This window comes from Apteryx mantelli, chromosome 2 (genome assembly GCF_036417845.1).
Source record: "Apteryx mantelli isolate bAptMan1 chromosome 2, bAptMan1.hap1, whole genome shotgun sequence".
Classification (NCBI taxonomy): Eukaryota; Metazoa; Chordata; class Aves; order Apterygiformes; family Apterygidae; genus Apteryx; species Apteryx mantelli.
Window position 1 is genome coordinate 117,230,506 of NC_089979.1, and position 14,442 is coordinate 117,244,947.

General features: G+C 39.7%; 1 protein-coding gene across 13 annotated transcripts in view; it reads right to left on the reverse strand.

Moving 5' to 3' along the window:
- Nucleotides 1-14,442, reverse strand: part of ARPP21 (cAMP regulated phosphoprotein 21) — a 146,144-nt gene that overhangs the window by 67,500 nt on the left and 64,202 nt on the right. For 12 of the 13 annotated variants that reach the window (XR_010883446.1, XR_010883445.1, XM_067291300.1 and 9 more), the window contains 3 exons: nt 12,568-12,676; nt 3,940-3,977; nt 1,835-1,894 (listed from right to left, as the gene is read on the reverse strand). Coding sequence is in view for 11 of the 13 variants with exons in the window: in XM_067291300.1 (XP_067147401.1) it covers nt 1,835-1,894; nt 3,940-3,977; nt 12,568-12,676 (207 nt within the window). In the remaining 2 variants the exon portion in view is untranslated. The remainder of the gene's footprint in view (nt 1-1,834; nt 1,895-3,939; nt 3,978-12,567; nt 12,677-14,442) is intronic. The other variant, XM_067291305.1, reaches the window with a different exon arrangement.

The following is a 14,442-nucleotide window of genomic DNA, read 5'->3' on the forward strand; positions in this document are numbered from 1 at the left end:
CTACAGCTCAGCGTAACATGATTGCTATTCAAATTAAGGCTAGTAACATTTACTTTTGGGAGGCTTTCAGAAAACATTTTCAACCCCTCTCTCTTATTTTAAAATGTAACATCTTGCAGGTTAGAAGCACTTTATACAAATGCAATTGGTGAGACTGCATCTATTTGTTTTTCCTTTCTCCTGCTTTTTATTAAAGAGCCTGCTGAGCTGTGTCACTCTGGATGTGATGGAGCAGAGCAGCATGTCAAAGATCCGGATCAGCCTGGCGCATTCCTTGCCTGTAATCAGAGCCTTACGCAGATGCCATCAGCAGTATTTACCTGTTCACCTTTGCTAGACTCAGACAGTGACAAAGCATAAAGAGAAACAGTGCAGAGGCAACAACATAAAAAAGTAAGATTTTAAACAGAAATTGTCTTTAAAATTTTACAAAAGAAAAGTAATATAAGCAAGCATTATTTACAGATTCTTTTACATTCTTCTGCTTAGAAATCAACAGTTCTCTTGGTTTTATATTCTTGGGAAAAACAGGAAGAGAAACAGCATGCTTCTGTATCCTAGTTATCTGTGGTTTCACGATACATAAAATTCCTTTTTGTTCCCCAGATCCGAACAGATATTAGTTATTGAGAGTCTCTAAGTATGTGGATATTTTAAATACCTACTTATCGTTGCATCCCCAACCCAAGACCCTTAGATCATCAAGACTAGCCCAAAGGACAGAGAAAAGGTTTTCTGCCTACTGCCTGTGGCCATGGTCTGCAATTCCATGGGCTCCAGCACTGCTCCACCTTTGGTGTAGTCTTGCCTCCTCCTCCAGGCTGGTGTGCAAACACGCACAGGCAGCAACCAGAAACATGCGGGTCAAATAATCCTGCCCCCTTGTACCTCTTAGTGAAAAATTATGTAATACAAACGTATGATGGTAGATGTTTAAAGTGACATAAACTATCATTACTGCATATGCAAACACACACCAATACATAGATGCACATGTAGTGATCACTGTACCTCTACCTACCTAAGTGTTTTGCTGGATAAAGGATATGCTTCTGCAAGTATTCACTACTTCTGCCTGCTCTGCTTAAGGCTTGTGGCAGCAGATTGATTTTAAAAGCAAGTTGGTATACTCATCTCTGATTTAAACTGAATCTGGGGTACTCACAGTGTGGGAAAGGATCAGACTCTCCCTACGCATTTCAGGTGGAGTTTTGCAACAAACAGGTTTGGTCTCATTGATGCTGCGTGTCAGCTGATCAAGAAACTCTCCATGAAAATACGGATTGACTCCTATTCATTCCCTGTGGCTCGTGAAACTTGTTAGTACCACTACAGTTACAGAGTTCTCTGGGCAGAGGGAATTAGAGTTTGGAAAAGAAAGGTCACAGAAGAAACTTTTAAAATGTTGCTGCTTTAGATAAGGAAAATTCACCCAGCTTTACCTCAATGTATTTTTATTTCAGCTTTTAATACATCAACTGAAGGAAAACAGGTTAGTCTGAACACTGTCTGAGAAACGTGCGTGTCTTCTACACCAAAGCAGAATAACTTCTACCAGTCACAGTCACCCCCAAACTGTGGCAGTCCAAGCAGCTGAGCAGTTGAAAATCTAGACACAGTTCCTGAGCCAAAGACCACTAAAATTAAACAAAAACCCCATTGTGACTTTCTCATTCAGAGCATAAGATAAACAGGACTAGAACCTATTCTCTGCACTGTGTTCTAGCCAGAAAGATAATATACCTATACCTATCAAGATCTTGCTCAATGAGGACACAGATAAACACAGAAGTGAAAGTTATTGGGAAACAGATATTAAATAAGCCATACAAACCTAAACAGCTGTCTTTTCTTATGGGTGTCATTGCATACACTACTGTCTTCCAACAGCCTACTGAAAAATGAAAAGGAAGATTATGATAACAGACCCGTTAATTCAGCTTTACATTTTATTTGTAAAATTACATTTAATTTCTAGCAACACCTTCCAATTTGCTAGATTGATGAAGAACTGAAGCTAAAATCTTCCCCCCCCCCCATCCCCATATGTTAAGTTGTGCATGGTCAACTTAACATATGAAATGCCAGCCAGGGAGGCTGAAGACCATTTAACATTTCCTGTTAATGAGCAAGGTAATTCTCAGAAGCCAAGGAACCATGCTTTTACATCCAAAATAAGAGTCGTACAAATATAACCTAATAAGAATATAAAAAATGCAAAGCCAGCAAAATATTGCATATATAATTTTAAATATTTGCTAAGTCTCTTGGATATCGCTGCAGATAGATGCTCAGGTTCTCTGATGAAAGGAAAAAGCTGTGAGCTTTTGTCTTGATTGAGCAAAGCACTTAAACATATACCTAACTTTCAACACATGAAATCAACAATATTTCTCATGTACAAAGAGTTAAGTATGAGTTTAAGTGTTTCACCTGATCAAAGGCTGTAAGGCATGCAGCAAGAAAAAACAGTGTTCTGACGAATGCAAAGTAAGTCTCTCTCCTAATAACAATAGCGCAGATAAAAGTCCAATTTTCGACCTGGCAGTTTCCTGGTCTTCACTTGAGTATGCATCCCCATATTATGAAAGTTGGTCAACCAGTTCACAGGTTTGAAAGAAGTGAAAAATGTGCAGATACCAGAACTGGGCACATTCACCCGTGGGTGAGAGTGTGATTTAAATCATAAACAAATGAAGGGTGTGAAATTCACAGTTTATTCCCTACAGGAATACTCATCCTACACTCAGCATAGCAGTATTCACACCCCCTCCATCTTGATTTTGGAACATGAATAACTATGTCACTTTTATTCTCCTATTCTTTCCAGAGAGGGAAAGGTAGGTTTATGGGGGTGCCTTCTTTTTGCTTGTCAGGGTTTCTCTATTACAATTTTGATTTATTTTGATAAAACATGCATCTCCATAGTCATGTTACAGAAGAAGCAGCTGAAGAAATGCACTTGGTTCTTAGAATACAAGGTGGTTAGATGACACTGGCCATTATTTCCTGAGGGAGTTGCCTCATTCCACAGTTCTGGGACCATCTGTCAGAAGCGAGGACGGACAGAGATAGAAATGCCGTGAAAGATAATCTCGCCCTTTTTCATGCCAATGATAAACAGTTTTAAAACCTGCACAAGACAGACTTGGGCTAGCACCGCTCGAACACTCACCAGTGAAATTCCTAGCATTTTGGATCAGACCTTCAACTGCTGTAAGGGTGTATAATTTCTAAGATCTTCAACATAGCTAAGCTAATTTATGGCTGCTAAGGAGTTAGCACTTCCTATTTTGTATATTGTAGTTAAGTTTCTTCTTTGTTTGCTTTAAAGGGATTTACTACAATAAAAAGAACATCCATAGGTTCTATCACATGGTAATGCAAAAAATAGCTGGCTCTGATATTATCATTTCCTTACTGAGATGCAGGAGTAAAGTGGGTCTGATCTGGGGGAGTTCTGAGCACTTACAAGCAACAAGTGAAGTCAGTGCTGCTGCTCAGCCCCACAGGAAAGCAGGTTTAACCACAGAAATACACATGCGATGTTTCATAAATACTGTCATCCAGTCAGCATTAGAATGCTTTTCAAAGCTCACCAAGTTAAATCCTGAAGGCACTCCAGACAGGGGTTGGTCATTTGAAATGAAATGTTAGGAGGGGTTTTCCCTCCTCCCCCCACCCCCCACCCCCAAAATTTGTTTTTTAAACTAAAATCCAAACTCTTGGGAAAAGCAGCACTAGTATCTTATCTGCTGATATAATATTGCAAGAGAATCTCTTTCCTCCCCTTAAAGCAGAAAAACACCACAAATCATTTGGATTACAAATTTGCTCAACAGTCTTCTCATTAGGACAAACAACTATGGATAGACAAAATAATAATAGAGAGAAACAGCTAAGTTAAACAAACAAACAAACAAACAAACTATTTTTTACCTGTTTTCCACAAAAAGGTTTTCCTGGGAGCAAACTGACTGAAAAATAAAAAAGGCATTGTATCAGACGTTCTAGATATGCTCTGCTGTTCCAATTCCTTCCTTGATTTTAGAATTATCTCCCCTGTTCAGGCTTAAGGGGATATCAATTCATGCATCATTTGCAGAAGACAAGAGGGAAAAAAGGTCAAGAGTAAGGTCAGGCCAGTAAAATAAATTCCATGCATTACAATACATTGCCAACAAGGAGGCTCAGTTTTGAAACAAACTGAAACTTCTTAGTCTTGAGATCAGAAGAAGGTGCTATGTGCAAAATACTGGCGTTTCAAAGGGGGAAATTTTTTTCCTACTTAATGTAAGGTTCCACTAGTCTGTCCTACTACCTAGAAATAAGCAGAATAGCACAGAGCTGCAGGTAGGAAGGACGAACAGGAGGAAAGCATGCAAAATTGACAAAGTTCTTCAAAGTGAAGGAAGATACTGTAATACTTAGAAATCAGAAAATATTATGTGATTTTATTTTACAGTTGGAGAGGAAACAGTCATATCCACTTGGAGATATAAAATGATGATAATAATATTAACAATAATAAAATCTATTGAAAAAAAAGTTTTGTGCTGGAGGATTTAGATACTGAGAAAGGTGAAGGGCTAGGAAGAAATAAATCTTGTTGGCAAGTGTATAATTCTTTTAGCATTACTTAATTTTTTATGCAGAGAAATGAAGCTGTGCTCAATTTCCCATGAATAATTCTCCCTCTTTGATTTTTTCATTTCCCTCCTATTTCATGTTCACTACATAAAGTGCCTAGTAGCTGTCATTGGATTATATCGCCATGAGGTACAGATGAAAAGACAGTCAGTACTTTCAGTGAATTTAAACAAAAGGAAAGCAAAGGGAGGAGGACACCTGACAGCATGTCCATCACTTCCACAACAACGGGACTCGGCTCAAGGAACAACGGGATGCCATCATCAGCCCTGTCAAATTCTAATGGTATAGGAAATGCATGGATTCAGGATGTTCCTCTTTTCATAAAGGGTAAGCTAATGACCTATATCACAGCAACGTACACAAGCAAAGAGTTTAGCCTGGGGAACCCAGGGCAGAGTCTCGTGAAAGCTGCAGCTCTTCCACTCAACGTCGACGTCAGGGTGTACGTGGCGTCGACACCTCGGTGGTGCGGGCTTCCCAAGCAAGCTCCTTTTGGCTCTCTAACTGAATCGGCAGGACCCTGGGGTGCATTGGTGGCAGGTGCTTTTCTCATTAACACCAAGCCTCAGGATATCGGCAGCCTGAACCCAGGGAGCGAACTGCCCCAGGCTACAGCAGACCTAGGCTTTCACCCCAGGCTGAGAGGAGTCACAAACTTTTCCACCTCATATCGCTGAGATCCTTCACACAGCTGCAACACTCCCTCTTCTCCCTATTTATGTACCTTATTCACATGGTTTAATTAACCAACCTGTCAGAGAGGCTGCCATAGGGCACATTTTCCTTATGTAATGAAGGTGAAAAAAGAAAAGGCTTCATACTCCAGCTCTTAATTTAATGGCTTTCCAGTACCCAGGGGCAAGAGAGAGCAAAGTTTATGTCTGCACTACAGCTGGGAAGCAGCATTAGCAGCACACTTTCCTAACTTTATCCTAGGCACATGGGTCAGGCCAGCAGGGGAGACGTGGCTGTGTGGCCTCCAGCACAGCCAAACTACCTGCGAGCGCCCCAAGATTGCACTGGGGGCTGGGACAACCCAAACTGTCAGGCTGCCTCTGCACTTCTAGGTTCCTGACGGGCGTTCGCACATTAACTTCACTGCAGTCACATTTCCAAAGCAGCCCTGTAACTCCTTTTCCAGAACAAGTAATTAAAAACCTTTCCTTAGACTAGAGTACTGGTCTGTGTCCCCAAGAAGTTAAGAAAGCAAAGGGGCAAGTACCTGTTCTGGAAAAAGTAATTATGAGCATCAATTTTTGGATGTTTTTAATAGAGTTGGGCATAAGGCAGAATAAACATCTAGGATTTACATTTTATTAAGCAAGGGGAGAGGTCTGCTCCCTGTTCAGTGTCTTGATAGCAATCACTATACACTGCATTATACTTAAGGACAGATTCTGTAATAACTCCATTTGTCTTCCAGGCTGAGGATGCTGGCACAGGGCCACACAATCCCTGCAATCTCTATTTTTCAATACGCATGTGAGGCTGAGAGGCAGAGAAGACAGACATTTTTTTTATTATGTTATTCTTGCTGTTAAAAATCAGATGGCTAAGCAGCTCTGGATAGCAATTTAGCTACTACAAGGTCAGGACTCACTTTCCTGATCTGCAGCATCAATAATGCTCAATTTAAAGCACCAGGAAAGCTTAAGAAACCACAACAGAGCTGTTGTCAAAACTATTTATAAAACACTTGGCTCTCACATACTGATTTAAGATACTGCAACAAATCTAGGAATGGAAGAAAGTTATACAACATTGCCCACAATTTCAGCTCCTCAGGGATCTCCACATGCAAGATTTCCATCAGGGTTTTGTGTACCACTAATTGTCATTTATGAAACTAATATTTCACTCTTTCTACTTCCCAGAACCTTTTAAACTCTCAACTGGAATACGTCTAACAGCTCTGTCAGTGCACTAGGAATATTGGGGGCTGCTGTTCTTGTTTTTAATTAAATTAGCCAACACAGATAACTACTAACATGTGGCAATATCCTGCAGTGGATACCATCAGGTAATCATTTTCACATCACTTAACAAGATATGATAGATCTCAGTCTTCCAACTAAAGCTTATTGCTTGATTTGCTGCCACAAGGAAGGCTCTGTGCAGTCGCGCTGGCATCTCAGTTCTTATGGGTTTACGCTGGCCAGTACGAGGCATGTCTTTGCTTCATTTCTATTCATTTTAAAACCTCTTCTTCCTACTACAGACTGCTTTCCTACTACAAGGATAGGAGAGCCTGAAGCTTTTCAGGTCTCTTTTCTGAATCTCTTGAATCAGAGAGCAGTAGTAAAGATCCTCAATGTTTTCTTCCATGGAGGAATTCTCATGTATTTTATCTAGAGGATCTGGCTCTTTGTAATACACTGCTTGGTCAAAAATGACCCTTAAAATTAGCAACAAAAGAAAACAAAAAGCAGTGGATAATTTCCTTTAATAAGTTCCACGTGTAATCATGGGCAATTCTGGCATTTGTGTAAGTAATAAAACATCTACATTTTTCAATGAATACACAATAATTACTAGAGAATATACTTGTGAACAATGGATGGTCCTTCTGTGATTCTAGCTCATGAGGTTACACATCACATTAACCTCAAAGAATAAAATTTCCCCTAAATAATTTGATTGCTGTTCTTTAGAATCAATTTTCTGCATGCTTAAAAGCCAAACGTTCTGTACCATTTACACATGCATTTGTGATTCTCAGTTAAACCTCTTGTTCTTCCCATATACATTGATTCAAACTGTAGATTTTTTTCTTCTTTTAGACTCTTTTTTTTCTTTCTTGGACAATTACTTTTCAACCTACTAAAAGCATCTAAAGCAGTTCAGATTAGAAACTTCTCCTTTTCAAGGCCCAGGTATTCTATGTCTTTGCTCCAGTGCACTTGGCTGTAAAATTCACAAATTGTTGTAAAAATAAGTTTCTAATTAAAATAGATGAAGAATAAGAAATGTAGGCTTTTACAATTAAATAATAACCTCAGAAATAGCTTTGAGCATAACAGGGCTCATGCAATGCTGTTTTACTGCTAGCAGCCTGAAAAGTTCTTAAAAGGTGCACCTTGTACTTTTTATTTCAGTGAGGGGAGAACTACCAAATTTATTAACTCTTTCTTTGCCAATCCTTTTAAGGTATCAAATTAACATGCTTATCCCTCAATCCCTACCACTTTCTATGACTAAACGTGACGGGGGTCATTAAAACTTCCAGCTCCCCTTGTCAAAATTGATGACAGCCAATAGAGCAGATGGAAAACTTGACAGAAAGTGTAATTTACTGACTGACTAATATCAGACTAATCATCATAAGGACTATCACAATGATGCCATTATTCATGAACATACTTATTTTGTTCAAAACTTCCACTTGAAAATGAAGATGCCTGGTGCATTAGAGTGCTGCAAAATCTAAAGGAAGGGCTAGCAAGTTTTCTGGCTGCCGGTAAGTGGAGTCCAGGTTAAGGCATTTTTCACAGCACTTGAAACACGCACAGAATTTTTGACTCCTGTAACCAGACTGCATTTTCCTATTAAACTTTGTACAAAATTCTGACTCTTGGGCCGATAAGTTATCCAAAGAGTTCTGGCTACCTCAGACATATTTAGAGAGTGGCGTTAAGCACAACAGGTTATGCCAGTACTCTCGACCTCTGTTGCTGCACTTCAGAGACTTCTGATGCAAGCCCTCTTCATGCATACTATAATTAGAAGTGAAGTATCTATAATCCATTTTCTAAGGCTTGTAAGCAAGGCACTGATAAAGGCTTGACTACAGCAGTGTAAAGATAATAAAAATACCATATGATTAACCCTTTCACGTCTCTCTCTCTACATCTACAATTCGAGCAGCCTGACAAGGCTTAGGTACCCACCTCACAGAAACATGGAGAAAATCAATTAATTAATGCTCACAGATGGCTTTAAAACTACAAAGTCCTACATGCAGTAAGAAGACTACCTATGACAGGAAGGCATTTTCCCCTTCCCCCCAAAAAAGGCATCATCTGCCACCGCATACAAACACTGACACAATCCTAGAAAAGACCTCATCTGTGAGGAATGCTCCACTTGGAAGGACTCAGCTAAGAAATATATTCCTCTTAATATAGCTATTCATATTATTAGCACAACTTGCTGAAATTTACTGCAGTATGATGCATTGCTGCCTCACTAACCCCTGCAATAAGCAGGGAGAAATAGCAAATGAGTGGATATTAGAGAGAGAGGGAGAGATATCTACATTGCTGATCTTTAAAACTGCTCACTCCCAATCCATTTAAAATTCCTACGACAAACCACACGGTTACTTAGGCCTTGCCACTCTGCGATACTAACCCAGTGGACCACGTCAACCTCCTGCTGTGGGCAATTAAAATGCTCAGCGCTTGCCTGTCTTTAAAACTCAAGTCTCTAAATGTATAAACAATAGCCCATTGTGCAATGAATTTCAGCACACTTTCCCAGCCACCTGAGTTTCCCAGCCACCTGAGTTTCCCAGCCTGGTTCTCATTTCTAGCTGCTGCTTGTGATACAAACTGCTATTTTGGCAACAGCTTCCCATATGGTATTTTTAACAACATTTTGCCTCACTTGAAGTCTGCTTCAAAACCCGAAGATTTTCTATTATTGTACAAGCTCCTTTGTAATAAGCCCCAAATGATAACTTTCATATAGGAGACAGTTTGCGAAAGAGGCTTTTGGAGCCCTTGAATGACTCAATAACCCTGTTGTATATACTGTAGCAACATTTACATCAGACCAACAAGCTGAAAGCAAAATGTAAACGGAAGGGCCTTAGCTTCTACTGGAATTTTCTCAGTCAATAAAGAAGAAGAAGCCAGGCTAAAATCATTTAGATATGAGGAGCTACTTACTAACAAGCCCAGTTACTTATCATGGTAAATACGCTCACAAGTGAGACAATACACACCTTAAACTGTACAATGTATTCCGCTAACGAAAAATAACTTGAATGGGTGCAACTCCAAAACGAGAGCAAAATAAAAGGATATCTAAAATAATATTATTAATCCTGTGAACAGTTTTAATGAACAGTTTTAATTTAAAAGGACACTGTCAAATATAATTTTCAGTAACAGTTTCAATTGGTTTTGTTCCCATATTCCTTTAAGGGACAAGGCTCCCATTGTGATGTGACATAAAACAAAATACTGACTTTTTCTGTTTTTTTTTTTTGTTTTTTTTTTCCTTTTAGGACTCCATCATTACAGTAGTATGGCAGTTTATGATTTGCTCCTTTTTTCAGGAGCATGAGGTACAACTCACAGATGTTTCACATTTAAATGCTTTCCCCTAGCAATACAGTCTTGCTTGTTGTGCAAGCATTGATTTTTCAGTAAGGCAGGAATTATATTACCTATTTCATTTTATTCTTTTCAGAATTGTCAGCAACATGACTCTTTGACAGCAGAAATAGGGTTCCTTAATTAGTCATTAAAAAAAAAAGGAAAACTCTGCAACTTCATGTTTAACTTTTTTTTTTTTTTTTTTTTTTTTTTGGTGTTAGCATCTTAGTTCTACAACACTGGTCCAAAAGAAATAACCGTGAGGAAGCTTTGCAGAATGCCACTTGACAAATTTGATCCAACTTGACACAAATATGAAATAAATCAGGCATCTAAAATTATTGAGAGTGCCCATTTAAATCACTGCTCTTTTGTTGGCAAAAAAGAAGAAAAAAGAAGAAAGCCTAGACCACACAAACACAAACATTCAAAGAAACAGGATAAGCACTCCCCAGACAACATGCTGGGCCTGATCTTTTATCTACATTTCTCCTTTCTCTCTGTAACTCTTTTCATCTCCTGCTCCACAAATCAATCTACGTACTTCATGAACTCATCTCAAACCCTTTGCTTCAATCATCTTTCCCTATCATCTCCAACTCCACGGTGCAATCCAGCTGCAGTGTTAATGTCGGAGGGGGAGAATACTGTCTGACTACTGATAAAGATATGGCACTAAAGAGGCAATTAAAACAACTACTCACATCTTGTGCAAATATTCTCTCCCTCACTCTCTGATACTCCTCTTCTCTCTCTTCAATTGATTTACTTCGTCTGTCATCTCTAAATGGAAGAATTCTGTTTTGCTGAGCAGAAAAAAAACCAGGAGGGTTATATAAGTTGAGCTGTTAAAAACTGCAGTTAAGTAACTGTCAGCTGAGAATAATAAATGTTCATTTAAACAAATGAAGCATGAAAACGATAGCTTTCAATCCTAAGGTGGTGTACAAAGCACCGTGATATGCTGGGTGCCCTAGGGTTTCCAGGTAGACACTGAAAGAGCATTCTTAGATTGAGTGGCTGAAATAAGGCTTTCTGCATGACTTCTGTGAATCTGCAGTCCTAAATTCAGATCTCACCCCGTGCCTAAGTGCCATTGCTGTTGACTGATAAGATTTCTCAGCTTTCCTACTGGCTGCCAGGAATGGGAGGGCAGGGAGTAATTAGCTGCCTACGAAATTGAGGAAGAAAAGAGGTAAACTAAGCACTAAGAAGTAAGAACTAAGCTATAAACCCTAAGAGAAACCCAAAGTCTACATTTACAAGGAGGAGGAGAAGTCCAAAATATTTGGCACAACAATTTTAACCATTTCCATACCAAAAAGAACCCTCAACTTCAACTTTATCGGGAAAAGAATCACCACGGTGCTGAAAATGGCTGTGCCCTGGGCAGAAGGGGAGGGAGGAGAGGAGGACACCCAGCAAAAAGTGCTTTATTTGCCATTAGGTTTTAAGCACTGCTCCTTCTCCCCACAGCACCTTGTAAACAGAATATGCTGCCTTCCTTTGGCTGATTCCCACGTTCATCACGCCCTGAAAATGTTTGGGTTTTGCCTGCAAAGCCAACTGAGATGCAGCGTAACTGAAAGGCTGCTTTCAATACAATTGAAAGAAAGGGGGAAAAAAAAAGAAGAGAAAAAAAGAAAGGAAAATTAGTCCTTTACCGAAAACATGAAGGAGAGTGGCAATGAGAGACTCATTGGCAGGTACCTCCACAAATATAAACCTAAGCAAAGAAAACATATGCTGTCTTACCTGTGAGAATTTTCTCATTAAAGTAATTCGTGTCAGAACCCTTTTTGATTTTTGTTAGTATCGTTCACATACACAGCTTACACTAGGCTGAAACAGCACAACACTTGCTTTTAAAGGCAGCACAAATGCACACATCGCCCTGGCGTTCCTCTACTCATCAGACTTGTCTAAGGTAATGTGGTGTTATGTTATGTTACAAGCAACACAGAGAGAGGAGGAGTGCTGCCACAGTACATGCAAAACAAGCAAATAAATCACACGGACAGTAAAACATGGTGAGGACACAGGAGGAGGGGGGGAACTAAAAGATGAAAACGATTTATTTTTGGTCAAAACTTCCTTTAGGGTGGTTTAAAAATCAACCTGGCCTCACCATAAAATGTTTTTTTGTTTTGGTTTTTTTTTGTTTGTTTTGTTTTTCTCCCTTTTGGCTACACCAGTTTCTTATCGGTCCGTCCTGAAATCCAGCTCTGAACAGGCACAACTGAAGGAGCAAGCTGCGGGGAGGGGGGACAACTGCCGTAGTCACATGAGACATCGAGAAATGCGACGGACAAAGCCTTCCCGCCAGCTGGGAGCCTTGGGCAGTCCCCCCACCGGGTTGACATGCAGCAAGTCCTGTGCCAAGCAAACCATCCATGCAAACCCACACACTGCCACCGCTAAAGCGATCACGCCGGGGCTCGAGGCTCTCCACCGTGTGCCCAAGGCAGGAGAAGCGGAAGACAGGGACAGGAGAGGAGGAGGAGGAGAGCAACAACAAAAGAACAACAATAACATCAGTCAGCCCACCTGCAAGAACAGAACAATTTCAGCAACTCTCGAACCGAGAACCAACCTGATTGTCTTCTTTATCAATACTAGAGTTATCTCGCTTCAAGATAAATCGCTTCTGGGATTCTTCACCTTTTTCATCTTTTAAATGTTCAGAAAACCTTTGCTCTGGTCTGCCAGCAAAGTAAAACATAGCAATAAAAAAATCTTTTTTTTGGTTTTGCTTTGATTTCTCAGTGCTCTTTGTTTTCACAGAGGCATTTAGTGCAAAATCAGTTAACATTTGTGGTCATCATGAGACGCTGCCTATAGCTGTCTGCCGCTGTTCTATTGCTGCTAACTGTTATTGCTATAAATAGCTTTTGTTGTTGATATGGAGCAAGGAGCAGGAATTCAAAGTCTCAGTCACAGAAATATTTAGACTCTCCTCACTGTCACCGAAGGACGAGAAAACAAATTAACATACAGTATGTTAATTTGCTCCTTCGGTAGCTGTGACCTCCAGCTACACCGCCACTTAGTGAAACATATCTACCTTTAAAAGTAAGGAAAAACAGATACAAATCTTAAAACAAAAACAAGAGTCTCTCACTCCTAATAAATGAAACTGATGACTGGAGGGACTGATGGTATTTTGCTTAAACAAATAATTATCTCATCACTGTTAAGTGGGGAAAATACTCCAGAACAGTCATAGAGTATCAATTAGCTCACTGATTTTAAATTCACCCAGGCATTTTTAAAAATTTTTCTTTTAAAGAGCCACATCCTACTAGTTAAAAGCTTAACATTTTCAGGTTCACAAGCTGGGAGGAACTGTTCCATGTCCTTCCATGTTTATACCTTGAAGAGAAAGCAAGTGTTAAGCAGCACCTCACGTCATCGAGCCAGGACCTGTCAGAACCTGCAGCTGTTAATAACGCCGCATACCACATTGCTCCTACACCCAAATGAACAAACACACTTAATTCCCACTAATTTCCACAGGGCAACCGGCAGCCTTGAGAAACCAGGAACCAGAATTCATGCACTGGCATCCCCTATCGAGGCTTGGTTAAATCCCGAGCTGATTTACCAAAGCAGCAATACGCTTCTATCGGGGAACGCAAAACTCGTGCTCTGCGGAGGGAGCACTTCTGTTTCTAACAGCAATGCTTGTAGGAAATGTGCGTGTCTATTTTGAGACACATACATAAAATTTTGTACATATACGTGAAACCTCCACTAACATCAGCAGACCCATTGAGAAGAAATCAAAAGTAGAGTTTCCAGAACGTGGTGGCTTTGTAAATAATTGGAAAAAAGTCTCCTGCAAACTTCAAAATAAAATCTCATCTCCCTTTTATTTCAAAAGTAAACATTTAAATCCCAATGTTTTAAGTCAGCCACCAGGTTTTGTTATATCATACAGATTTGTACTTAACTCATCAGCAATGTATTTCAAATCAAAATACAGCACACATTCATGCCACACAGTTGCAGTCCGTAACAGTACATTGTCAGATGTACAGGAAATATTTGTAATGAACTGTTAGAAATATAAAATTTTAAGAGACAGCAGCTCTACCTTGCTTTCTGTATGCATTTGAACTTGAAGGGCTCCAACTTCTGATCAAAATTCATGTTTTGTGACAAAGCAACAAAACGTTAACTGCCTGATTTCCACAGATTTTGAGAATTCAAGAATCCTTTGCCCATTAGCTGCGGGTGCTTAGCACTCATCTGTATACCAGCCCCAATGTGGGAACATTGTCAGAGTCCTCTGATGCCTTAATACCCGTCTTTTTGGAAACCCCAGTGCAGCATGGTTCTCTGTATAGTTTTCTAATGTAACAGGCCAGTAAATGCAGTGGTGGTTGCTCATAAACAGAAATGCTACAAAAACATATTAATGGATTTGTTCTGCCTTTGTTCCCATTAAAAAGCATTATGTCTCCAT